The sequence below is a fragment of the Python bivittatus genome, unplaced genomic scaffold (genome assembly GCF_059951505.1).
Source record: "Python bivittatus isolate LINGU-HERP-01145 unplaced genomic scaffold, Pbiv_v1 ctg000610_np1212, whole genome shotgun sequence".
Lineage (NCBI taxonomy): Eukaryota > Metazoa > Chordata > Lepidosauria > Squamata > Pythonidae > Python > Python bivittatus.
The window spans coordinates 33,476,998-33,504,815 of NW_028277088.1; the positions used below are offsets into that span (position 1 = coordinate 33,476,998).

General features: G+C 36.1%; 1 protein-coding gene across 9 annotated transcripts in view; it reads left to right on the top strand.

Moving 5' to 3' along the window:
* The window catches only part of CREB5 (cAMP responsive element binding protein 5), a 268,806-nt gene extending 242,655 nt beyond the window's left edge, over positions 1-26,151 (top strand). For 5 of the 9 annotated variants that reach the window (XM_088150721.1, XM_088150723.1, XM_088150722.1 and 2 more), the window contains 4 exons: positions 9,346-9,669; positions 15,208-15,435; positions 17,569-17,677; positions 19,333-26,151. In XM_088150721.1, coding sequence (XP_088006847.1) covers positions 9,346-9,669; positions 15,208-15,435; positions 17,569-17,677; positions 19,333-19,496 — 825 coding nt within the window. In that variant the 3' untranslated portion in view covers positions 19,497-26,151. Of the gene's footprint in view, positions 1-9,345; positions 9,670-15,207; positions 15,436-17,568; positions 17,682-18,903 lie in introns of all 9 variants that reach the window. The other 4 variants (XR_015797873.1, XM_088150725.1, XM_088150724.1 and 1 more) reach the window with 4 other exon arrangements.
* Positions 26,152-27,818: the final 1,667 nt, after the last annotated feature.

Genomic DNA, 27,818 nt, shown 5'->3' on the forward strand with positions numbered 1-27,818 from the left:
GCTGGAGCAGCATCAATCCCATGATTAATTATAACTAGAAAAGAATTAGCCACCTTAACCTGCCTCCACCAAGTTCTCCTTTGGGGTGGGGAGGTTGTTTGATACCCCTTCCCCCAGTGTGCTTCCCGCCTCTCCTACAACTTCTCTTTGGCAATCTCCCAAGGAGAAGTATGAGAAGAACTTTCTTTTTTGACCATGCTGATAATAGATTATTAAGCATCTAGGCTGTGGTAAGATGCAAACTCTGTGGGAAAAGGAGATCATCTGTTCTACTAGTAAGGAGCAATCAGATCCAAGGCTGCCACAACTTAAGCACACAAGATACTTGTTAAAATGAATGGGGTGTGTGATGTGGTTTGCTAGCTTAATGCTGCAGTATCTGCTTTCTCCAATTGTATCTCTGCTTAATGCCAAACAGCTTTCCGGTTGCTCTGATAGAGTTTCAGACACATACGCACACAGAAACCAGACTGAAAAAAATAATTGAACAAATATATATATATATATATCAGTGATTTCCAAAGAATAAGCAGAGCCTATATAAACAGTGGTTATATATAAATTATATACAAAGGACTCTGGAATATTATTTATAGAACTGAGGATAAACCTGGACCATTTTCCTTATCCTAGTGTCTTCCCAATTGTTTGACCACAATTTCCTATTCTCAGCCAATATTGGATTAGGGCAAAATATAATAACTGCCATATACTATAACCTGAAATATAGAGACTATATTTCAATGATTATTGAGTATGTTAAAGATGTTGGCAGAATATGCTGCAGGTATTTGTGCCCCACAGCTATAGTTCTGCCCATTTTACTTGTTAAACCTTGAACTGCATTGCATACATAATGCTGAACCAGGATTTTTACAGTCACAGTTTGTTGAACATGTCAGTGGCCTGGTTTGTGCATAACATTGATTAAACTAAAATAGGTGATGTAGACAATGGCTGAGCCCATAGGGTAGAAGGCTGGAGTTGTCATACTCTCACTCCTAGAAGCCCCCTTGATCCTCAGACACTGCCTTGCTGCCACATCTGTCTTCCTAGTAGAAGACATCCTATCCTTAACCCTATGCATGAGAGAGATAGGGCTCTTACAACCTCTGTTGCTTTTTGACAATCAAAAGTAAAAATGCAAAAGATGAAATATTTTTAATAAAGCCACTTCCTAGCTATATAGCATAGGTGTACGTAGCTGCCACAGGATTTTTTAAACTGTGTTCCCTGGTTCCACAATTTGATGGGGTTCCATGAGAACCTAACACACACACACACTGGTCACTTGCATGTAACCAGTTTTTTATCACTAGAATTTTCACTCTTGATCAGGTGTTCCAGGAATTCTTTTTAACTGAAAAAGTTTGAAAACCCCTGCCTAGAAGATTCAACACTCCCTCCCCAACTTGAGGGATAGACACATCTCATAAAATACAAATAAAATTAAACTTTATTACAATGGAACAATTCTTTTTATATATTAGAAGGTAAATATTCAAGGCTGAAGAAGACCATGAGAAAACAGCAATATTAAAGGAAATAACAATGCTCCAGAAAGACTACAAGCTGGTAATAGTCTGGTTTTTTAAAGGACTCTCTGTAAAGAGGCTGAAATAGAAATCAAACTTACAGATCACAAGAAAATTATAAATAGAAACAACATTTTTGTGCCCAGCTTGAGGTATGGACAAGGCTGAAATTTCACATAATACACTAGATTGTTAAGTGAAATAAGAACGTGAGTCAGTGAGACCTGAGTTAGCACAAAGCAAATACACAGAAATTAAACCTATTGCAATGGCTAAACATTTTACCTATGCCTATAGAAAATATATATCAATTACCTGGTCCCCTGTGGGGAACAATATTACTCTTGTGATTTTCCTAGCCTCAGTTCACTGGTCAAATGAAGCTAAAAGCAAACTTTTCCCTTGTGGCAAAATATTATGTGTTGGACCTGTTGTCTCTGGCTGATGTTTGTTGAGTTGCACTACTATATTTACTCCTTTGGGCTTCTGAACTATGCTTAAATAGGCAGGAGTTGTAGACACATCTAGAACTCTGATATTAACTTCAGTAACAGGTGGATAGGGCTATTTTTAAATTGTATTTTCTGATCTTCAGAGCATTTTACACCATCTTTTTTTCCTCCCTTTCCCTTTTTACTCTTATAAAGTTTAATTCACCAAAGGGGCAAATCTAACAACCATTCATAAGGTTTCCATTAAGACACACAGCTGTTATTTCTGTAGAACGTATTTTTGAGAAAGGGCAACTCCAGTAGCCAGTTATGAAATTTAAAAATTATCTTAAAAATCATTTTCTACACATTCACCATCAAACACTACTCATAATGCTGAATAACGTAATCATTTCACATAATGTGAGGATGGCTTGAACTCAAGGAGTAGTAGATCATTTTAGACTTTTTACTAAATGGTCTTCTGGATTGAACCTTTAGATAACCACGTATATTCATGGGTTTCTATAGAATGGGACAGAAAGCAAGTGACAAAATTATGTTACCATATAAACTTCAACCTTTACATACTTCCGTGTGATGACATCACAATACAAATATGAAAGGGCGCAGCTTCTATCATGATATCACTATACATGTTTCATCACAGTGGCTAGATGCAGACATCCGTGTATGCGTTTCTTTAATTATCACACAACTTCCTCTAACTCCCTACCATTCTTTGCTTTAAATCTGCTCTCACGTAATTTATAGATTAGAGAAAAATAGAAGTATTCAGCAGTCTAAATTTTAAAAAGAAACAAAAAGGCCTTTCAGCTGAGACAGAGGTATTAACATGTATCATGAATCAATGGAGCTCTCTTTCGCTTCAACTTGCTCTGGAAAATTCAGGGCTTGATTGGTTGGTTTGATTTTGTTTTGCCATTGGACTGAGAACTATCAATCTTCTGGGGTATTCATATGACAAAGAATAAAATCCTGGCTTACAAGTCTACTCCGTGCAAGCCAGGTGTCTAGCCTGAGCCAAAATGGGTACAAAGGGCAATGCCCAGCAATGGATGGGGAAGAATTATGCCCCAGCAGATTTGAGCAGCCAGCACTGAGGAATTCAAGATCCCTAATAAAAATATTTCAAAAATGCATAGTCCTCTTCAGTACCATGATACGTAAAGAACTGCATTAGAAAATGAATAGTGGTTTAAAGAACAAGCGTTAGAAATATCCACATAACATGATCTACGCTTTGGTTTAGAAAGTGCAAATTTGCTGATCTTTTAAATTAGTCTCGGACTTGAGATGTGAGAATGCTGGGCAGATCCTTGCACTTGACCGCATTGCAACCTCATCTCCAAAGTGTTATAGATGGTCGTTCCAGCAAGTCCTGCATCAGAGAAAGAGAGGAAAATGTTATTTTGACAGTGGGACAATTCAACATGGTTTCAGGCCACCTCTGTAGTTGCTGGGGATGAGATGGTAGATATTTCCTTTAAAGATGATCAGCAAGACATCTTCAATTTAATGTTGAGTTGAATGGTTTAATGGTTTAAAGAACAAGTTTCTGAGATTCTCAATCTATGGGCTTATTCTCACATCTCAAGTCCGAGACTAATTAAAAAGATCAGCAAATTTGCACTTTCTAAACCAAAGCATAGATCATGTTATGTGGATATTTCAAACACTCGTTCTTTAAAACATTATTCATTTTCTAATGCAGTTCTTTACGTATCAGGGTCCTGAAGAGGTCTATGCATTTTTGAAATATTTTTATTAGGAATCTTGAATTCTGTTACTCAATAGATAGCAAATTTTTTTGTATTTTTATTAACCCAAAAAGAATGGTGTGTTTGCAAAAAATTATTTCATGTAATTGCCTATAAAGGTTTGTTCTTCTGCAGCTCAACATCTTACAGACTAGCTCTTAATGTGTGTGTGTGTGTGTATTCGTTGACACATTATGTTCCACTTTCAATTAAGCAAGCCTTAAAATACAAATCAAAATAAAAGCGGCTAGCATAAAATGTGTACGTGCCTGAAATAATAAATATTTTATATAGCACTTCCTTAAAGATTTGACTTGTATTAATTAAAATCTATATTACATTCAAATTTTAAAGCACATCATCAGTATTATCTCAATAATCCTTAAATTGAAGATATAGGTCCAGCAACTTCAGCAACTGGTGACTTACCTGGATATGTCCATACTGTTTGCCTGGCAACAGTACAGAAGTAATTAGCTACTGCTTTCTTCCAATATGAGTGGGAGGGGTTTCTTTGTCACTTCCCAGTCTAGTTTATAGCCCTGGACTTTTCTGGTGGTCTCCGATCCAAGTACTAAACAGGTCCAGTCCTGCTTAAATTTTCAAAATCAGCCAAACATGGTTAAGTGCTTACACCTAGCTCAGTAATCTGTGTAAAAGCAGAAGCATCCAAGATCATCAGTATTATTACTTAAATGGAAGGGTGGGGGGTGGGAGGCGATTTGCACCAGGGAAGCAGAAAAAAAATGCTCCAAATATTCACACTGAAAGGTTACGAAGATTCATGGTTTTTTGGGATGGTTTTAAAGGCCTCTTCTCTGCCAAGCTTAGAAAGGGGGAAAAACGTTCAGTAACTTTAATGAAGGGTGCATCATTAGGTGCGGGTAGTAAATTTTTGTTGGAGCAATATAACCCTCCTGTCAAAGCAGAGTTGATCTATCCATAAAGCTAAAGAAAGATTGGGCCTGCTACTACGGAACAAGTTGAGGTAGATTGTGGGTTTCTTACCAGGATCTGGATCCAGGGCAGCCAGCTCACTTTCCCATTGGAAAAAGTGAACAAGAAGTTTATAAAGTACCCAGGCAAAATAGAAATGCCCCCTGTTGAGAAGATCCAGCTGTACATCAAGCTTCTCAATGCTTTCTTGATTTACCTTCTCAAATAAATAGACATGGTTGAAGGGTCTATGGAAACAAAACATAATAATGTGTTCTTCGGAGACTGAAGGTTGTGGGGCATTTTTTAGTTGTTTGTGTAATAAGGTAAGATGTTCCTTTGTATATTGACATCTTTCTCATCCCTGAAACTTTAGAGAAAATGGATAAGAAGGAAAGAGAGAAAGAGCATGCTTGTGTAATATGTCATTTATAACAGCAAATGGTGCAATTTACCATCAAAGAAGGATCATTTGGATAAACAGTGCGTGGGCACATTTACCGACTAATAGTCACCATTTATAACATTTTTGGCAAATAGGAGTTTGTGGGAGTTTTATATTTGGACTGCATGAACACTCAATAATATATTGCTGGTCTTTTACCAAAATAATGGTAGTTGTCCAACCTATTTCATTCAGCAGATTCTACTTTGAAAAAGAATGCCTTGTTTGAAAAAGATGGTATATTTTCCTATATCTTTTCTTTTCTGGATGTATTTTGTCAGGTATTGCTATCTGTTCTTTTTCAGTTAGGCAAGAGTATGTGTTCATATTTAACAATTAGGATAGCTGAAGATATCTTCCATTTGTGTGTACAGCAGGAAGAACAGTCAGCAAAGTTGGATGTACTTTTGTTTTTATATAGGAGGTAAGAATGATTTAGAATTTCTTGATAACTGTTTTCTCTCACTTACTGGGTTGTGGTGATGCTTCTGTACCTTTTTACAGTTAATCTGGGAGAAATATATTTAGACAGGGTGGATGGATGGATGGATGGATGGATGGATGGATGGATGGATGGATGGATGGATGGATGGATAGTCTAATTTGCAGATACAGATGAACAGCAAAAAGTCATTGAGTGTTTCTGTATGTGTTTATTTTGATCAGATTCCACAATGGTGTGTATGTCTTGATGCAAATTGGATTCCTAGGCAAGGGGTAAAGAGAATATTTAAACATGGTACAATCACGTCCTTCAGCTACCTTGACTTAAATAGATACTGTATTATCCAGATCAGTTTTAGATTAGCCCAAAGAAACTCATTCATACCAGGTTATGCAATAACTTCTGAAAAACCATCCTGTTTGTGTTTTTCTCTCTAGACCCTGGTTTCTGTATATGTGGAAGAAAGAATATGGGCTTATTTAAATTGTGAAGTATCTAAAATAGAACTGATTAAAATCTCAATATATCTTGCTTGAACTGGATTCTGTATTATGCCAAGGAATTGTATGATGTGTTAAGAAACTGATTACTAAAACTTAATGTGGATCCTTTCTTTTTCCTACTCTTTAATCTGGATCTCTTGTATCATTATTGTTTTCTGTGTTAACAGACCATGTAACAGTCTTTAATGAGTCAAGTGTCTCAAAGCGTTTTTTTCAGATGAATCCATCTATATTCTGTTACATTTCATAGGTATTCTGTAATAAATCTGAATTTAAACATGTGCACATACAATGCATAGACACAACATAATTCGTGTTATTTTTGTATGAAATTTTTTCCTAACTTACATATCTTCTACATCAGTTTCCCCTAGTAAATTATTCTTTCTTGCACGCCTACTTCATATCCACTAGCAACAAAGCTTTTCCTAACTAGCTTTGTCTTTTCTGCACTTCTACTACTTCCAAGCATTTCCCCATCATTATGTTGTATTCCAGTAACTGCAGTGGTAGTCTTTCTAAATGCAAACATTTGTCTGTCAGTCTCCGTGTTATATTACCTAGCAGTAGCCATCGCCAAGAAGTAATTCATAGAAAATTATTTTACACTTCATAGTTCCTGAGAAGAGAGAGAAGAAAATGTCGTGGTTTGGAAAGTGGTCGTTGTTTTGGGTGGTGGGAACAATGCAATAGATACAATGTGCCATGCTTTTAGCAGAGTAATAAGCTAAACTATATTGAGTAAATACATCATTCTTTGTCAATATTTAATCACATATTTTATAGCATACTAGCTGCAAGATAGAAATCTACATGGATGCAGTAAGTTCCATCCAGTAAGGATGGTATGAAGTCCTATTTTCATAATACTGGAGTGAATACCTGAGTGGAGTGAAAGCCTGAAATCATTGATTAGAAAGGATACCACTGAATATCTGGGAAGAAGGGAATTTACCCAAGTTATTTGACAAAGTACAGAATGACTATGCCCCCATCCCCACCCCAAATTTCATTACAGAAGCCAGCCAGACTGGACTGATTCTTAGCAGCAGTGAGATACAGTTTGCCATCACACTAAGAGCATCAGGCTAGGTTAAGGGGCTCAGAATCTACACAAAGGGAAGGATGATTAAGGAGCTCAAGGAAGAACTGGCAGACTGCTGTTGGCCAACTCACATCTGGTACTTAAGGTGATTCTCTCATTCCACCTAAGGGTACAATCAGCCCTTATTTTTCATCTATAACACAAAAGGCATTAGCTGTGCTCAATTCAGAGAGAAAAGAGAGAGGCAAAAGTATTTTGTAAGTTATTATTATGGGAATTGATGCTTCTACAATTAGTTAAGCAAAATCAGGCCAGTACTAAAGTACTGTCTACATGATGATGGTATCTCTAAAGTAAAGTAAAAATGAGGAGTTTCTTAAAGTGGAATTTGCATTCATTGTTTTCTTTCTTAGCAAATATTTCACTATAGTCACTTGTTTCCTTTAAGTCAATAGAAGTTATTGCTAATGGAACTAATTTTGGTCTCTTAGGTTTTGAAATTAGAAAGTACTTTTTCTTTGCTCAGCCTCTGATACTGTCAAACCAAGAACCATCCCAGATATTTCAACAATTTGTGCTTCCTTGCTTCTCATATCTCCAGTCCTTGACCAAAGAGGAAATAACACATTTCAACACCAAAAAACCTCAGAAAAGTGCTAGAAAGCACTGAGACTTTTAAAAATTATTTACAGACGTTTTTCAGATTCTTTAAGGCAAATTGTCTGTATATTATGCACATATTCATTATAAGAATTCTCCCACTGGCACTCATTGTAAACAGTGAGGAAAAAAATATGTTTTAAGACATTTGACATTAACAAAAAATTGTGGAAATTTGTACTGATCTTTTTCCCTCCTCAGGATTTGCTCGATTTTAGCAAATTTGTTTTGGTATGTTAAATTGAAACACGCTTTATAAAGAAGCAGTTTTCCTGTCCTCCCATTATTTTTAAAAACCAGTAGAGAAATTAACCATATAACAATTTAAACTGGAAACAGACTAATCTTGTTAAATACAACTGTTTTAATAGCCTTTCAGTAATTAATGATGTAAAGGTATTTCAAAACAAATAATACTGGTTTTTTTTCTTTGTATTTTAAAGTAATCATTGTTACCCACCACAGGAATTTTATTTCAAAATAAAGTTACTAAATATTATTAATAAATCAATATGACTTGGATTCAAAGACACCCTCTAACAGAAAGCATCTTCTATTCACTGACAGGCCATTTCCTTCCAAGTAGAGAGCAGGGAATAAGAAAATTATTCCAAATGCAGAAAGGTTATTCCATTTACACAACTTTTTGTGCAAGAGTTTTTATTATTATTATTATTATTATATACTAGAGGTCATAGGTTACAACTTGCAAATGTCTTACTTGTCATTTTTGCCATATCATAAAACAACTCTGAATACACTGTGGTTATTCAATTACAAAGAGCATTCTGCTAGTACTTGCGCAAGAATTCAAGAACAGTGCAAATACATTTTCTCCTTCTGCTCATGGTTTTTAAGATCCAAGTATAGTGAATCCCATTAGGCAACAAATCAGATTTTAAGTGGTATGGTGTGGTTGTATCAAATCCCCATGTTTGAAATTCTATGACATTGTATTGAGTTACATTTTTCTCAATTTGTTTTTAGCTGTGCCTGAATGTGCTGTACATAAAATACTCGAGCCACTTTGGTGTGTTTCTGTAAAACCATCAATCATCTTTTTCTAGCACTTTTTGGTTTACTTTTTTTATTTCTTTTCATTTTTAACTATCTATCCATTTAGATGTAATCCAGAGAGTGGGAAGAGAGAGGCTCTTTGTTTCTTTCTTACCGCAGTCTTCAAGTATCAAAAAGAGCTGAAAAGCTACTGTATTATCATAGAGTCCTATGTTTTATTTCTTTATCATGCTAGAAAACATTGCATAAAACTAAAAATTTCTTGAGGTCATAAAGTATGTTCCTCTTTAATAGTGAACTGCTTAAAACCTGTTAAGATGATTTATAAGCCAGATATTTGCATCATTTATACATAGGCAGCACAGTTTGCTAAGGACTATGGGCATGATCCAGTATTTAAAATTAAGCATTTTTCAACCCACAGATGCCACGGACAGAGATAATGTAATGGAGCTAGAATGCTTAACTGTCACGCACACAAATCTTTATAACACATTCAGACAATCACTTGTATGCTTCATTTTAATACTGTTTCCTTTTGTTGCAGAGGTTGAAGGCAGCTTTGACTCATCATCCTGCAGGCATCTCCAATGGAAATATGAATACCATGGGTCATATGATGGAAATGATGAGCTCCCGACAAGACCAACCAGCCCACCATCATATGCACTCACATCCACATCAACACCAGACACTTCCACCCCATCACCCATACCCCCATCAGCACCAACACCCAACACACCATTCTCATCCTCAGACTCATCACCAGCAGAATCACCCACACCATCATTCTCACTCACATCTCCATGCACACCCAGCACATCATCAGACTTCGCCACATCCGCCACTGCACACAGGCGGGCAAGCACAGGTAGAGCTTTCTAACATCTTTTATGTGAAGATGGATATTTAAAACAAGAGTTTGTTGCAGTTTTTATGCAGATTTTAATTCTCCTATGACATTCTTGTAATTGAAGATGTTGCCATTTCCTCTTTATATCAAGTTTTATTTAAAAATTAATCAAGATGGGCATATATTATAGGTCAAGATGGGCATATATTATAGGTCTTGAGTAGTCTACCAGACGATTCAGACTGGACAATCTTACCCAATGTTGCAAGAGAAAAGACCAACAGAGCAGAAGGAAAGAAGGAATAACATACTCACTTTGCTTTGCTTTCCTTCCCTGAGTATTTTATTACTCAGCTGATACCTCATTCTTGAAATAAGGAAGAATTTATTGATTATGTGCTACTTTGGAAGCATATCAGGGAGCCAGGAAGACTGTAGATGTCTCTTTGTGACCCTTCTCCTACATTGGAGTTCAAAATAATTAGTCCTAGAACTTCCACAGTAAGCTGGGAGATGGTTTCCAATGTCAGACTGCCCCTTCCACGGGAAAATCTCTCTCTCTCTCTTTCTCTTTTTCTCTCACCTCAGAGGTGCATGCCTTTCTCAGGACCATAGGATTGCAGCCTAAAATTGATGAAGGTGTGAGCTCTTTTATTTGATTTTACATTTTTCTGAGTATATAAGAATGCCCCTTTTGTACCATATTTTGCCAAAGAATCTTGAGTTACTTTTTCATATTATAAAGTTATACTGCATGCTTTATGTAGCAGAACTCCTTATTGTAGGATACATAAATGTTGCCCACTGCATACTTATATTTTTGTTACGGAGAACCACCACCAGCAGTTTGCTGCTCCAAAAACGGTGCAGAAGCTCAAGTATATATTGCTACAAAATTTCTTAAAGTGCATGGTATTGTATGAGTGCTGAATTTGGCCATGTATGTTATTTGTTTTTTATATACCATAACAACCTGCCTGCCCAAGACCATGTTAAAAATATGATTTAAAAGAAAAAGAAAAAAAAGGAAGGGCTTGGAAAATTATAAATGATCTGCCCCCTCTCCCCATTATCCAATTGCTTGACTGTCCTCTTCCTTGCTCCTTTGCTAGAAGAAAAAAGAAGCTAATTAAAATGTTGATAGATTGTGTGTGTGTGTGTGTGTGTGTGTATACACAAGATGTTCTGCATCTCAGATACAGATTTACCCTTCCAGTGTTGTATAATAATTATTTGGCTATCTGCCACATGCAAGAAGTCCATAGTTCTTAAAGTCCTGATAGAGTCCAAATAATGGAAGTATTCATACTTGTTTGAATGTCTGGATGTTGAAACTCTTTTATAGTAATGTTGAAGTGCTGTAATTCTAAGGTACTGTGCAACACTCCTTTGAGGGAAGGGTGCTATATAAATAAAATGAAGTAGTAAAATAATATTTAGGTCTGAAGTTAAGACCAGGAATTTTCTTTGCACCCCCATTCAGTACTCTGCACGGTGCAGAGTGGCTTTGTGGAATAGTTGAATCTGTATAGAAACAAATCTAAATGATTTCCCTAGAATTTAAATCTACCTATACGTATTTGGGATGGCAGCCTTGGGAGTAGGAGGTACCCCCCCACCCCCACCCCAGCTGCCCACGCTGAAACAATTGTTATTCCTTCTTGGATAAAAACACCTTTGTGATTTAACACTCACACTCTGGCATATGAAGCAAGAGAAAAAGCGGCCCCATTGCTTTTAGAATCATTCCAGTGTTAAGCGTGATTTTTTCAAAAACTGTGCCTGCTGCTTGGAGGATAAATGGAAATTTTAAGATCTATAGGTCAGGTAGTTCCCTAGACAACGGAACAGTTTGAATTCCTCATGGGAACGCAAAAGCAATGACACTTTTTGAAGAGGGCATTGCCGGGGATAAAAGATGGTTTGAGTGAGTAATAAACATAAGGTTATTACTTTCCAAACCCATCTATAATTCCCCTCAGTACTGGCCCCTTTGAGGGTCAGACTGCTTCAACAGACACATTAATCTTATGGTACAGTTTACTAATTATTAACCAACTCTTTCTATTGAACCAAATTCTTAAGTTTCAGGGTTCATGTCAAAACCAAAGCATGTTGCTAGGAGCGACATTCCCCTTTTGCCATAATTTTGATTATTTTATACCATGCCCCTGTATTAAATTTCAAACTTTTCAACATCCATGTGGAACCTAATGAATTATGTCGTATAAATGAATGACTACAAATGTAGCACTAGGTTGTAAAGAATAGAAGGAACACGCAGGATCAGGGATCAAGGCAAAATCGAGCCGATTTTTACTACATCCTTTTTTATTGTTCTGCTTTGTATTAGATGGATTAACTCACATATTGCATACATTGTTGAAGTTTTTGGTTTTTAGGTAGAGATATCTCAGAAGAATTTCTAGGCAGGAATTTTTAAGTAAAGCAGGTTGTTATATCAGATTTCTCTTTATTGATTATATATATGTTTGCACTGATTATAGATTATCCCAAACAAACATACATAATTAATAACACTTCTGCAACACACATATAATAGTAATAAACTTGTGTATAGGTTGATGCAGTGATCCAGATCCAGAAGGAAAAAGGTGATTTAGAATTCCTGTAGGCACACACATTGCACCCATAGACATCACAAATCAAATGTGTCCTTTCCTGGGACTGCATGAAAAAAAAAAGGCTGCTTTTAAACTAATTTACCAATAGGTGCAATGTGTATGCCAGGGACGATCCCTTACAGAACCAAACTGAAGAAACATACAGTCAGATTGAAAGTATCCATTTGATCTTAAGAATTTGTTTTGAATTCCAGTACAGAACAGAGCTGTGTTCCAAAATAAAATGCATTCCTAGTTATTTTTCCTGACCATTCCTCATTTTTGCATCATAATTTGTACATATCTTTGATTAGTATCACCCTGATACTAATAAAAGTGAGTTTAAAATCAACGGATGGCTGCTTCTTGAAGAAAAGAACCAGCAGCCAGGGTCAAGCACATTCTTTGATAAAACTTATTTAAGGCATATTGGGCCATATATCAGCATGACTATAAACCACTGTTCACCATTATGGTTAGCCCAAGTCATAATTAAGTCCAAAGGATTGTTAGGTCCCCAGGAAGTTATTAACATTAAAGTTTGTTTATGATAATATTGTTTATGATAATATTTAAGTCCCATTTCTTCATAGATCTTGTAATATCAAATAGAAAAATGTGCAGTATCTGAGAAATATAATAGAATTTAATAGACTTCATTCTACAATTTCCCTGGTTGGATTTTTTAAAATTAACAATCCCACCTGACTTAGTTTGTTTCATCTTAATCCTGCCATTATTCCAAGTTTAGAATCAGAATGAATCCCATACAAATGAGTTGCAACTGACTAAAAGTTATGCCTTTTAATAAAATTTGTTTCTCAGAAAAGGTGCTACTGATTTTTTGTAACTGTAGACTAGCACAGTTCTCCTCCTATAACTACAATGAGAAGCACCAAGCTTAGAAGAAGATATTTAGCATTCTCAAGTTGTTTCTGTCCAAATATTGAAAATACAGCAGTCTGGATTTGATCTGCTTAGCTTAGAAGTACTACATCAGGCGCTCGCTTTCTCTTTCTCTTTCTCTTTCTCTTTCTCTTTCTCTTTCTCTTTCTCTCTCTCTCTCTCTCTCTTTTTTTAGTTTTAACTGTGTCTTTCAAGTTAACATCTTTCCAATAATCTCTAACATCTTTCTAATAATCTCTTTTCCTCACTATTAACTTGGGACAAAGCAACTAAAAGGTGGAAAGGATTGTTTTGTATCTATAGGAGGAAATTGATTTGAAAGTGATCATAGAAACAGCATTTATAGTTAAGTAACAAAGTAGAAAGATGTTGGCCCCTAGAAATATAAACAAATATTTGATGACTCCAAAAATGTGGCTTGACATTTAAAATAGACCTTTAAGTCCTATACATTTCAGGTGGGTAAATATCAGCAGTATTTTATATAAAAAGCATCTGGCATTACTCAACATCACCTTTCCATGCCAATATGATTGATAGACGTGGGGAACCCATCATGCACTCCTTCAAGCATGATTATACACCTGAGCTCAAGTGTGGAATGGAGTGTTCATGTAAATATTTTTATCACATAGTTTAGTCCTGGCATCTTAACATGATTCCTCAGTTTATCAGATATTTATTTAGCTCATATTCACAGTCTAGTTGCTCAGCATGGTGTTATTATGATTTACTGTTTGTCAACAGCTGGAAGCTAAACAGCTTATGAAAGTTTATATGACGCTATAAATCACATCAGAGGTTGGGATTTATGGATAGTTATGAAAAATGGATGTTCTACATGGATATTTATATATTTTTTCTAATTACAACACCAACATTATCTACCATTCATTAGATAGCATAAATATCCCACAAGTCTGTCCATCATATACTAAAGTCTATTATCAGGGACTGCAACCAGACTTAGAATAGACCCCCTTTGTTTCAAAAATAAAATAAAATAAAACTCTGTAGTAAAGAATCCATCATGATGGCCTGTCAATTTTAAATCCTATTTGGAGAATAGTTTGCTCAAACGCCTTGCTGCTTGTACTAAACTAGAAGGCCACATCTGATTAATTCTTCCATATATTTTATTCTACATGGGCATAGATAAACTGAGATTAAGATGCTTTCATTGAGAAAGCACACACATAAAGGAATGTACCAACTGATGTTTAACAACTTTATATAAATTAATTCCCACTTTTCCTCCAAATAAATGGGAAAAGAGTCTTCTTAATTATTCATTTCATTCTCAGCTTTTAATCTGCTTCAGTTTTAGATTTATTTCATACTCAAATACCTAACACAGAGCAAATAAATTGGCTGTACTCTTACAATAACTGTCTACCTAAGCAAAACCTATGTTCGGTATAAAGGAAAAATAAAAGCTAAAAATTGGGTTTGATTTCTGGTCTCTACATGCATGTGTGTTTTTTTGTTTTTGCAACCATTTCAAGAAAATGCCTTTTTCGGGGAATTTTTTAGCCTCTCAGTCAGTATGCAATCTTGGGATTTCCTGGTGATTTCCCATCTAAGTACTAACTAGGTCCAACACTGCTTAACTTTTTTGGGAATCAACCAAGGTTGGCTAGGTTGCAAAGGAGAAATGCATGACTTTAAATTGTGAACAAAATTAAAGGTCCCATGGCTCTTTCCATGTTGTGATTAATACTAGCTGCCAGAGCAACTGAAATGATTCACACTTGAATTGAATGCTTTTTTTGCTGCACTGAAATGAACTGAAACATTTTTAATAAGACGGAGCAGCTCCCTCCACCCACACAATTCCAAAAGGCCATCTCCTGCCTCATTAGTCAAAGAGTAATTTAAGGGTATCTTGTGAAGTCTATGAATTTCTACTATTTTGCTAATATGTCTGTATTCAGGGGGAAAAAATGCTGTTAATCTTTTTCTGCCGTTCATCTAGTGTCATCCCTTTTCTGGTTATTTAATTAAAAACAATTATGATTCTTATTAGGTATCAGCAGCAGCTCAACAAATGCAACCCACACAGACCATACAACCACCACAGCCCACAGGGGGTCGTCGAAGGAGAGTGGTGGATGAAGACCCAGACGAGAGACGGAGGAAATTTTTGGAACGAAATCGAGCAGCTGCCACCCGGTGCAGACAGAAGAGGAAGGTTTGGGTGATGTCACTGGAAAAGAAAGCAGAAGAACTCACCCAGACAAATATGCAGCTTCAGGTACAGGTTACCGTCAACATACATAGGATATAGTCATTTCTACACCAGCAAAACCTTAAAAAATAAAACTTATGTGAGTTATACCACATTCTACTTCTAATAGAAAAACAATAAATCTGATCAAATTTAATGCTTATTTTACAAAACATTAACCAAGGGATTCAAGATCCAAAAGTTGCCTGAAAGTGGGGGTTTTTTTCCTTTTCTTCACATACAGAGACTTTCAGTTAACAGTGTGAAGCAGTGTCTTCATTCATTAGGGCTGAAATAGGTATCTAAAGGTAGTAAGAGATAAAAGACTGATGGAGAAAAAGTAACCCTTTCTCCTTCAGCCTAAAGCACACTATTTGAATTAATAGCTACCAAAAGGTATCTAATGGTCATCCTTCTCCCTAGAAATGTGGCCTAAATTGTTTAATTAATTTAAATTTAGGTCTGATTGGGATGATTTTTTTCTGCTAGAGATTGAGGCATCTAGAATGAACCTCTGTAGGTACAGCTAATGGAGGTGAGGGGGTCAAGAGTATATCATCTCTACCCACTGCCCATTAATTTCTGGGAATAAATGTGGGCCATCTCGAAAGCCTCATCTGGAAGGATCTTAATGCACTACTTCCATTGGATTAAATATAAGCATTAGAGGTCCTTGTTCTTGACCTTTAAAAACAAGAGTTACACTATGTATAGGTTTTTTTAACTTTCTGGTAAATTGAAGTTCCTGCATAATTGGACATGATAAATGTATTTATATTTTTATATGTAAGAAGATTTGGCTGTCAAATTATTGACCCCAAGGAGGGTTAAAACACACTCAATAATGGCAGTTTAATAGGAAATCTAAATTAGGAGTATGTGAATATGTACATCTGGAGGGTGTAAATGCATATTTGTATAGATAGATAATTGTTCATTGCAATTATTTTTCTTTCTTTCTTCAAAAATACTTTGACTTTACAGCATGACATCACTTGATGAGTAAATTAAGCTTTGGCAGTAAATGTGTATTTAATACTGTATTACGCAAATGCAACCAAAAGGCCAGGAAATCTGATTCCTAATAATCTTTTCTGAATCAGTGGATGGGCATAAACTATGATGTATGACAAAGGTAAATTAGCTTACGAGTTTCTAGGAATATTATTACTCAGGACAGGAACATCTATTAGCCATCATTATTTCCATCTCTGATTAATTCTGTCTGACTTCCCTGACCTGTACCCTACAGATAAAGAAATATCTTTTCAGGCAACTCAACTTGTTCTTTGTAGCTCTTTTTTTAAAGCAGTTAAAAGCATGTTTGATTCTTCATTTTATGCTTTTGAGCAGAAAGCCCTCTTCCATGGGGGGACTTTCTTGGGTCTGGTCCCCCAGGTCCTTCAAAAGCTGCAGTCTGTCATTGTAATAGGAGAGAAGTGTTATTCAGTGCAGGGGAGGGTCTTTAATTTTAATGAAATCAATGTTTGTCTTTTTCACCTAAGACCACCCATTTGACAAAGTTCAGCCTCTGACATACCACTCAAAGACTAATCTGAAAAGGAATCCATACCTTTAGGTAGAAAGTTTTAAACAGCCCCTTTCATGTATTGAATTTGACCATGAGGACAAAGCAGGAGTGGTTGTGATTAAAGAAAAGTTACTTCCCTGCTATGCCATTTTTATAATACCATTTGGGATCTCAGCGGGGGTACCTGTCAAACTCTGCAAGATGGTGGGCATGGCATCACAACCAAAGCCATGCCCCGCTCGCACATGGACGCGTGCACCAAAGGGGCGGGCCTTCAGTCACAGTGCTGTGTCCATCATCTTGCAGATTTTTATGCTCCCCTGGAGATACTTCTACTATGACCGTACAGCCCAGGCTCATGTTTGTGCTACTACTGAGCAGCAAAGCAAATGATTAGACTACCGAGAAAACTACTTGCTATCGGTTCTTCTTGCCCTCTGACAATTAAGATTGTCATAAAAATGAGTTGACTTCAAAGCTCTCAAACTAGGCTGTAAAGGCATATCCCAGAACACAGATCTCCTCCTCCCAGAACAAAAAGGATCATATGAAGAATCAATCCCCATGCAGTGCTTCTCAGCTCCTTGTCCTCTTACTTACTAAAATAAAATTATCTTTTTCTCTTCTAGAATGAGGTTTCCATGTTGAAAAATGAGGTAGCACAGCTGAAACAGTTGTTGTTAACACATAAAGACTGTCCCATAACAGCCATGCAGAAAGAATCACAAGGATACCTAAGTAAGTAGGTAACATACTTATATTATCTGCACGTACGTACTAATAGTAGATTTCCTTTTTTCAGCTCACCTCTCTATCTGAACAAGCATTTCATACAACCTTTAGGAATGGTGCCGAATTAGCAGTGGCTGTCAAGTAAAAGACACACATAAATTAATACTGGTTATAAAGAGAATTTAGTGGAGGCATCTCAAAGAATTTGACATCTCCACAAGTATGTTAAGGATTGTAGAAACTGCTGCCAAACTTGATTAGTTATTTAACCATTACTGAATAGATCATAGCAGCAATATCTTTTTTTAGAAAAACAGATACAATTTCTAAAACATTAGCAGTACAGAAGTCATAAAAATAACATGACACAAATTTAGTATTACGTTTATTATGTATAATAAATTATTATTAACATTATAAAATATATTACCTTTAAAAAAATGCTCAGAAGACAAAGTAAAATAAATGGCAAATTTCAAAATGGGTAGTGGCAATTTTCTCTAAAACAGCATTTTAATATGAGATATTGTGCCTGTTTAAAAGCTTTTATTTGTCTAGTTTTCCATCATATTGTAGAGCTACATAGGACTGTATTATTTGGGAACTTTTGTTATTGTTGGTGATGGTGGTGTGTGTTTGTGTGTGTGTGTGTGTGTGTAGTACAGTTTAAATATACCACATAAACTTAGCCTGATGAACTCTCCTGATACCTTGCTTTCAATATGATGAAAGAGCCTTTCAGCACTAGAGTCTGTACCTGAAGTCTGAAATAGTACAGCCTCCCTGCACATTTGTACTATCCACAAGAACTAAGCCATAACTTCAGTAGCACACCTAAAAAATGCAAAGAATGAGAGTTAAGCATTATAATGGTTAGTTTGTATATTGTCAATGTTTACTATCAGAAACCTGAGACAAGGCTGTGCGTCTAGTTGAGGGAGCAATTGGTGGCAAACCTGGTTTTGCTGCTTTATTAATTGTGACATGTCCCTCAGTTGAAATTTAAAACAAAGTAATTCTGGAGAAAACTCACTGCTGCTCCATCTAAAGTCTTCTCTGCATCTGCAGAGTGACGATCTTTTGTGCTTCCAGAGACTGCTCTTCTCATGGCAGGGCCCAACTGGGTTTCCTAGGGATGGAGCAGCAACTCCAGTAAAGCCAGTTACTTCCAGATTTCCATGAACCATTTGGTGTAGGGGGGATTCGGAACTAGCACTGCCTTCCTTTCCCAGCTTGACATCATTCAGAGCCCTCTCCAAAGGCTTGAAAAGGAGACTCAGCAGCATGGACAGAAGAGGCAAAGTACTCAGTATTTCGCTGGAACAGCCTTGACTACATGACACATATCCCCAAAGGAGATGATACTTCGGTCCATGCAAGTAGCGCTCTGCTGACTTACTACTTACACTGAGGTATCGTTCCATTATTTAAAAGTGCTAAATGCCGACATAGCTTAAGATAGAAATGTAGTATCCATAATATGAAGGCAACTCTACAGCTTCCTTTATTCCTATTATTCCTTATCTCTAATGATTATTCTAATCTTAATGCCAGGGTTCTTGTGGTTAAACGTTTTATATTGCAGTCTGCTTCCTCAGTACTTTGCCCTGCTAAAAAAAGCTGGACTATCTGGAATGAGTCTTCTTTTCTTCTCTGTTCAGGTCCCGAAAGTAGTCCTCCTGCTAGTCCTGTTCCAGCCTGCTCACAACAACAAGTCATCCAGCATAACACCATTACAACTTCCTCTGCTGTCAGTGATGTCGTCGGAAGCTCCACCCTCAGCCAGCTTGCAAGCCATCGAACAGATATGAACCCAGTTCTTTAAAACTGAGCGATCAGCAACTGTGATGAAAAATATGATAGCCTATCAGGTTTCTTTTCTGTTAAAGGCATTGTCTTCTCAAGATTGTTTCAGATCTGAAGGACTCTGCAGCCCCCAAAAGACTTATGAGCTTGATTTTTTTAGTTATTAAAACATCTTTTATACTTAGTAATAATAAAGGGATTTATGCAATGACTATGCTATCAGCTTGGGAGATGCTTGGTGCTTTCTCTAGTTTTCTGGTACCATTTTCTTGTTTGTTTGTTTGTTTGTTTGTAACCAAACTATTTCTGTACATAGCCATGTTCCTTCTCATCATCGCTGGTTGGCACCACCGAAGCATCTTATAACAGTTTCATTAGCCAAAAACTGAGGTTTAAGAAATATGAAACAGCCATACACTTGTTGACAGTGCAATAAGTACATGGTTTTTCAGCGCCATCAAACTCTCAATCACGCTCATAGCTTTGCAAATCATTATTCTGCTTTGAAAATGTTTCCACATCCTTTGGCGTTATGGCCCTAGGGGTCCTGCTCTCAATCCATGTTCTCTTTTTCTGAGCTGTTGGAACTGATTATGAAACAGTATAAAAGTCTTCAATATTTCTGAAGCTTTCTGAAGGGAGGAGGTGAACCCAGGTTTTCTCAGTCTAGCTGTTTTCAGAAAAGATTTGAACGTACGCAGACCAGAAAGGATGTGCCTGTCTGGAGTTTGTTCTGCAATATCACAAGCCTTTCAGTTACCAAATAGTTTATGTTTTTTGCCTACCACCAGAATACTCATGCAGAAATGGAACATTAATACAAAACATGAAATGTTTAAATTGAGTATGGGTTTTGAGCTTCCGTGGAGTTTTCTGTTTCTTCCTTGTATGCTGTGACCTTCTGCACTTTTCTATTTCCCCATATAAACCATGTAGTTGTGAGTCTTCTTTCTACAAAGTCTTTATGGTATTTCATACTAAAACTCTTGTTTCTGTTTTTCACTGCTTGCACAGTTTCTATTTAACGTTGAAGGAGCACTGACATTGATGAAAAGCCTTCCTGATCCACCAGCTACTTGCTCAGAAGCATCTGCTAGTTCATTCTTTTTAACAGCCCCTTATCCACAGCTGTGTGGGGTTTTGATTTTCTCTGAAACACTTTTTATATTACCCTAATAGGGTGTTTTAATAAATAGTAAAGGTTGAAAGCAGTTTTACCTCAGGTAAAGCTACTGATGGGGTCACGGTGCTAGTGGAAACCTTGTAAGATTGTTGCTGTAAGAATCTATAGCACTGAGAAAAAGTAAATATCACTCTGACAGTACTATGTTTTTTGTTCAATAACAAGAAAAATTGTCCTCAATTTCATAGGATTGTAACTGCACCAAACCACTACATTCAGTGACTGAGTTTGTCACTGAATTGAGTTCACCCAATACCTTAAGCCATATAGTGATTTGTTTGATTCTGGTTTAGCATTTTCTATAAACCCAGCCATTATGTCTTGTAAGGAATGATTTGGCATAAAATATTGTGTGAACCCAGTCAGTTTCGGTTCATTGAATAAACTATAGTCTTGCAAATAGTATTTTAAAGTAACAAGGGAAACCAGAGAGTAGAACAATCTGCTTACACTTAAGTAATCTTGGATAAAGGAATTGTGTGAGTCAGAGACACAATGCCATGTTATCGGATGCACAGCTAAGAATTGCTAATATCAGGGAAGAGCAGAGGAAGGGGGTGGTTATAATCATACCCTGCCTCTGGCCATTTTGTGAAGGAGGATGCTTTAAAAATCAGTAATTGGGAAATGGCATTTCTTACGAGATCCTAACTAGGCCCTCTTCACTGTATAAGATTCAAAGTTTTAGCATTTAATTTTCCAAATAAAACTGTTCAGTCCAAAAAAAATTTTTTTGTTACACTGACTCAAAATTAAGAGTTAATTAATTTCCTAAAATCAAAGACTCCAGATTCAGTCTCAAACAAATCTGGGAGCTATCCTCAAGAATCACTGGTAATCATTGTAAATAGCTATTTTCACCAGTAGTCTGACTTAGATAAAGAAGTTTTCAGTGTTATTAACAGGACTCAGTTCCAAATAAATTTTCTCTAAAATTATACATTGATTTTTTTTAAAACACCCAGCTGAATCTCGAGTCATGAAATTGGTCATTTTGACAAGTGAAGAAAGATGATAAGTGCCACTAACCATTTCTGAGTTTTAAAAGAACTTGTTCTTGATACTAAAACTGAGGCTGTGTTATATCTGAACTCAGGCTGAGAGTATACATTTTGAATAGCATTACATACCAGTTAAACTGGCTATGTGTACATATTCTTTTAAAAATGTTCTGAGATAAAAAATGCATTTCAGAAAAAAAATAAGTTGACTTTTTGGCAAAACTGATCAATATTTTAGTATCTAGCACCAAATCAACTACCACTGCTCTTTTCAATCTATCTTTTCCTTTTATAAGAGTTTACCAATTAAAACATTACATTATAATACTAATGAGATCAAATGAATTTTACAACAATCTGAGAAGCAAAAGAAATTTCAGTAGGAAATAGGTTTGAAAATTACTGTTTTTCTGGTCCAGATTTAAGAAGAAAATGTGTAATCTGGATTGGCCATAGTGGATTCCAATTCAGCTAAAATTAGCTGTGACAAAGTTGTATGAAATCAGTGGAACCATGTTCGTTATAGCTCTTCAGTCTGTCTCCTTTTACAGGAATATGCAGCCTAACCTTTCTATATCTTTCACTTAAAGAAAGTTCTACAGTGAACAATGGGCCCTTTTCCCAAACAGATGTGCATAGGATTGTGGACTAAAATATCAGATCTGTTAGCTGTTTAGGGTTTGAATAAAGCCAAAGATCCATCTGCAAGCAGAGAGTTCTTCTAGAGGATATCTGCCAGCTGTAGAAACTCCCTCAAGTATTGGGCTACCAGATCTTGGGCTACAAAAAGCCAGATGAGTTACCAAAAAAAGCTACAAAAAGCCACTAGAAGGCAGCAAAGAAATAAAGAAAACAAACTCATCTTGATTTCTGCAACCTGGATGCGGTAGCCCTACATAAGCATGATCTTCTATATGCAGGGTTTTCTCTAGCCATTGACCCCAAAATGGAGTTGAACAGGCTGAATTTAGAACTCCTTATCCCTTCAAAAAGCAAACTTCAGTAGTGTGGCAGCTTGGCACAATTATTGCTAAAAAAATAAAAATCCATGACTTATTCCAGCAACGTTTTGAAAAGGGTCTATCACTTGTCACTTCACTTCCACTTCTTAATTTAGGATTGTCCTCAGAGCAGTTAACAACTCATTTATTGGTTTGGGACTAAAATACTAAGACTTCCAGCAGCCTTTTCGTTTTTTTTCCCTTGTACAAACTACATACTTCTAGAATATACTTTATTTTGATAAAGCAGTGGGGATGCAGAGGCAATATGAATATAGTAAAGTTTGTTGTTTAGGGTTCTTTTTTAAAAAAATCTTCAAACAACATAGAAAAATTAAAAACATAAGACTTTTATTATATTATTATTTAAATGCTAAAATGACATGATACCTGTGAAATAGCAGTGGTTCTGAGGAAATTCAGTTGAAATACAGAGCTTTAAAAAAACAGTCACCATTTTGGTTGATTCCTTGCATTGCTATAAATACAAAGAGGTTCCCTACCCAAACAGTTGTGCTATTTATTTTGATGGAGTGAGAAATGCAGCATCTGTCATGGAATCTGTAGATAGTGCTACCCCTTCCATTGAAGTGAATGGTGCAACCCAATGGGCAGCAACTGCATCTTAAAAATACTCATGCAGGGATCTTTCAATGGGGAAAAAACTTTATTGAAAAGGAAAGTGACATCCGATCTATGTATCATCATACTATTCCACAGGTTGTAACATACAGTGTTGACACTGCAAAAACTCCAGGGTATTTTTGCCCACAAGCCACTTTAATTCAGTCATGCTTACTTCCTACTGAAATGTACGTATGCAACGAACAGACTCAACAGGAAGCATCCATGCATAGGAGTCCATTGTCCATCTTAAAATGAATGTTTGCTTTCTCCCCTCCTCAGACTACTATTTAAATATTTATTAAAGAAAAGTGAAACAAAGGAAGCAAATATGCGTGCTCAATAACTCACCTGAAACTACTAAAGAGCTGAACAGTGCTTGAAGAATTAAATGATTCTTGTGCATGAGATTTCATAAGCTAGAATGTACTTGATTATGTTTGTCCACTTCTGTCATTCCTGGGCAGAGAGTTAATTTCTGGCAAGCTGGAAGAACCTCAGGTTTTTTCACCTCCTTATTCCAAAGAAGGCGTGCACAGCTGCCTCAGACTATTGCAAATAATGTTTCTTAGACCAAAATACAGCAAAATGCCATGCATTTCCCCAGGCTAAACTTCAGATCACTACATCTAAATACCCCAGTGTGTAAAACTCATGAACTAATGCAGGAACATTCCTCCTTTGCACTATATTCCTCCTTACTTCATTATAAATGTCATCAGTCTCTGTGGAGAAGTTACTCACCCTTGGAATCCAGACTTCTAGTAATTCTGAACTTCCTTTTCTTACTTAGAATTCTGTCTCACTTCCAGAGGTCTGCTTGACAGTCATATAAAGGCTGAAAGAAAAAAAAACCATTAAAAAACTTGATGTTAATTTGCATATTCCCAGTGATAAAACTAATTAACTTACCGACCATTTCAGTTTCCTGCCAACTTTGTTTCTGAATATTGTTCCAATGAACAGTTAAAATAAACCCACCCCTTCCCAAACGTAGAGGTACAAGATTTGAGCTGCAAAAAGTTGAATAACGTTACTGCAGATTACATCAAAGATTTACAGGTTTTGGTTTTTCTTTGCTTTAGAGTTCTGTAGCTCAGATGATGGTAGCCCTATCCACTTCACTGAGGAGAGAATGAGGCCTAATTATATAAAAACTGACCTTGGATGTTGTTGTTTGTACAAAAACTCAATTAAATGTAAGGAAAAAAGAGAAAAAAAACCCCACAAGCACTGCAAATTGCAAGACTTACCAAAAAGGGCTGGATTGCAATAGAAAATACCTATGCTACGTAAGTTTTCTGCAAGCCATATTTCTATAATATAATCTAAATGAGAGTTACTTTAGAGTATTTATTATAACAATGGTGAGCTTTTATTGCATGATCGTGCAATTTCTGTAAAAGTATGCAAGCCATTAAAAAAAAAATAGTGAATGGCAAATCATCAAAATCAGCCATTTCAACATAACCGCTCTTCTCTTTACTAACAAGCTAGCTATAGCTATGGGGTGAAATTTATATTTTAAAAATAACAATATTTACTATGTGTGTGAGTGTGTCTCTGTATTTGTGTTTTTATAAGAAGTCTTTTAATTAGCTCCTGCTTTTTAGCCAGCATTTTTTCCTATAAAACAAAAGAAAAGGAAAAAAGTATATGGTGGATATATGGAAATTAATGAGGACCAAAGTGAAATTTAAAAAAAAAAACCCAAACCAGGAATCTATTAATGTTGTATTCACATAGAATTTTATAAAGTATTTATTACTAAATGTTATTTTTAACATTCCATTTAAACAGCATTCTTCTGTAGAATCTGTTTGTATTTTTCTTAATTACTTTGGGAGTAATCACCAAGCAGTGGTGATTGTACATCTTCATTCAAGATACTTAGCCTCATGCAAGCCTCAGTGAAATGAAAAACAGAGGTTGGCAGTGGTACATCTTGGTGAATTGCCCCACTAAAGTTGCAGTGCACAACTCTCAGTGTATGTATATGTAAATATATAAATATATATATATAAATATATAAATATAAATATCTATATATAAATACTTATAGAGAGAGATTTTTGTATATCGCCAGCAAGAGTTACGCATCTTAGATGACTACAATTGCTGAGAACGGCTTCCTGGAATTGTCCAGAATTCAGTTCTGTTTTCTTTGGTTTTCTTTTTCTTTTCTGAAAGCAGCATCTGCTTTCTGTAACAACAAAAATGTACAAACATATCGTTCTTTTGTTTTTTTGTTGAAGATGTGCAAAGGCCTGCTAAAGAGAAATAATCCATATAACTGGAAAACTGCCTTGATGAATAAGCCCATTATAAGCAAAGGAGATCCTGTCTGATGCTTTACTTCTTTTCTAATATTACCTAGTGAGTTGCACTAAACCGCCTTATCAGTTCTTCTTGTTTTCATAACTAAACAGTGTTCAGTAGCTTTAAACCACTGAAGCTCCATTGTGAATAAGATCAGATTGTCCATCATGTTGCCAGGGTGGTGGAGAGAGAATATAAAGATTTAACTCTGTTCCAATATTAAAACAGTGCCTAGAAAATGGAAACTATTGCAACTAATTAGCAACATATTACATTTCAATTATTTATATTATTTGAAAATTGCACTTTAGCCACCTCTCCCACAATCTCTTTATTTGTAAAATATTGACCAGTAATACGTGTTTGAACTGGTGGCACATTTACCCTTATTTATCACACTAGATCTGAAAGAACATTGCTCAGAGGATTGGAGCAGGAAAAACATTCAACAATGTTCAACCTTTTCTCCTACTTGTACTTTTTTGTATATGCCATAGAATAAGAAAGAAAATTCTGTACACAATAAACCTTACTGGTTTTGGGCCACTTTAACTGAGAAGGGATCCCTCAAATTTGCAAATTCTGGGAACTGTAATTTCCTGAGAAGCTAAGAACTCCTTGATACAAGCCACTCGTGGTCTCCCTCACCCCAACCCCAGAACTACAACCAGCACTACAACCGGTGTATATATAGTGTGTATAAATTGCTGTTACATTATTTTCCATCAGACTGCTCTATAGAGATGACAAAGTTATATCAACCCTAATAGTGAGAAATCCATTCTGAATCCTTACACTCTTTTAGGCTGCAGTCCTACGCATACTTGACTGAAGTGTGTGGACTTTTGTCTGAGCAGAGTTGTGCAAGGTTGTGTGCTAACGTCACATTTCGTTCTACTTTACCCTTCCCCAGACTGGTGTCTTTCAGATGTCTAATTGATGCCAATCCCCAGAAAGCACAGAGAAGTCTGATTAATGGGGACAGCAACTTTAATTTTTAAACAATTTAATTAAAAGGGTTATTTTATTTAAAGCAATAAAACGTGTTAGTAAAAAGAAGCTAACCTCACTGTTTCTGTTTGTTTGTTTCAATTCCAGTGAATGTGCTTTAATGAACAGTGCTGTCAGAGCCATGTCAGTCCTTCCTCTCAGTAATTTTACATAAATTCTCCCCCCATATGACAATTGAGGGTTATTAGGTTCTCAATTAGCCACATGGTTCAATCCGTATTTGATCACATTATAAGTGACTATTGTTTTCTTGATTTTAATGGTCTGCTATGTTGAATTCCAATCCCTGTCAGAAGAAATACCTGTTTATCAACACAAATGTTGGAAGAAATAGGATGTGAAAATGTTGGCATTTTTCTACCTCTGTGAACCACTTAACAGGGGTAGAGAAGAACTGAGAGTTGGCAATGTACGTGCAGAATGTTTCTGTAGAGCAGAGAGATGAATTCTCCTGAGTGTAAATCTGAGTTCTTTCCAAGTTTTCTTTGGATAACATTTTGCTCAAGTCTGTTTGCACAAAACGCATATAATATGTGGAATACACCATCTGCAGCTTCTTGTTTTATTGAAACAAACATGTCACATTATGTTTTACGAAGCATCTCTCTTTAAACAGAATTTTATTGCTCTGCCTGTGTCAAATCATAGTTTTGTTGTGTTAGGCTTCAGGTCTGTACAGTTGCAGGTTATTTCCATGTAGTTGTAAAATCAGCCATGGGGGTGGGTTAAAAAGTTGGGGTGGAGGAATAGCATTTTGGTTGTCTCCAGGACTCTTTTATCGCTAACTACAGAAGTAAAGCTAAAAGTATCTGAATTTCCTTCATTTCACCATGCTTCTTACCTGTGAATATACTGTATGAACAATTTATCCCTCTTACGCCACTCTTCTTAAACATACAATTTTTTACACCCCAAAAAATTCATAAATATTGGAGGGAAATGGAATATATTCTCTTCATAAAGAATCATTTAATTAATTATTTTTCACCAACATGGCTTTTTTAATTCACCTAACCATTAAAAAAAAAGGGGGTACTGGTGAGGGGTGGATTTGTGTTTGGAATTTACTAAGAGTTCATTTCTACAGCCTTTTTATAGCCAGACCCCACATAAAAGGCGATTCTATAGGAATAAGAAGGATATAGTCAGAAAAAAAAAATAGCAGCTGTTTCACAGGCCCTGGAAACTTATTCTATTTCCCT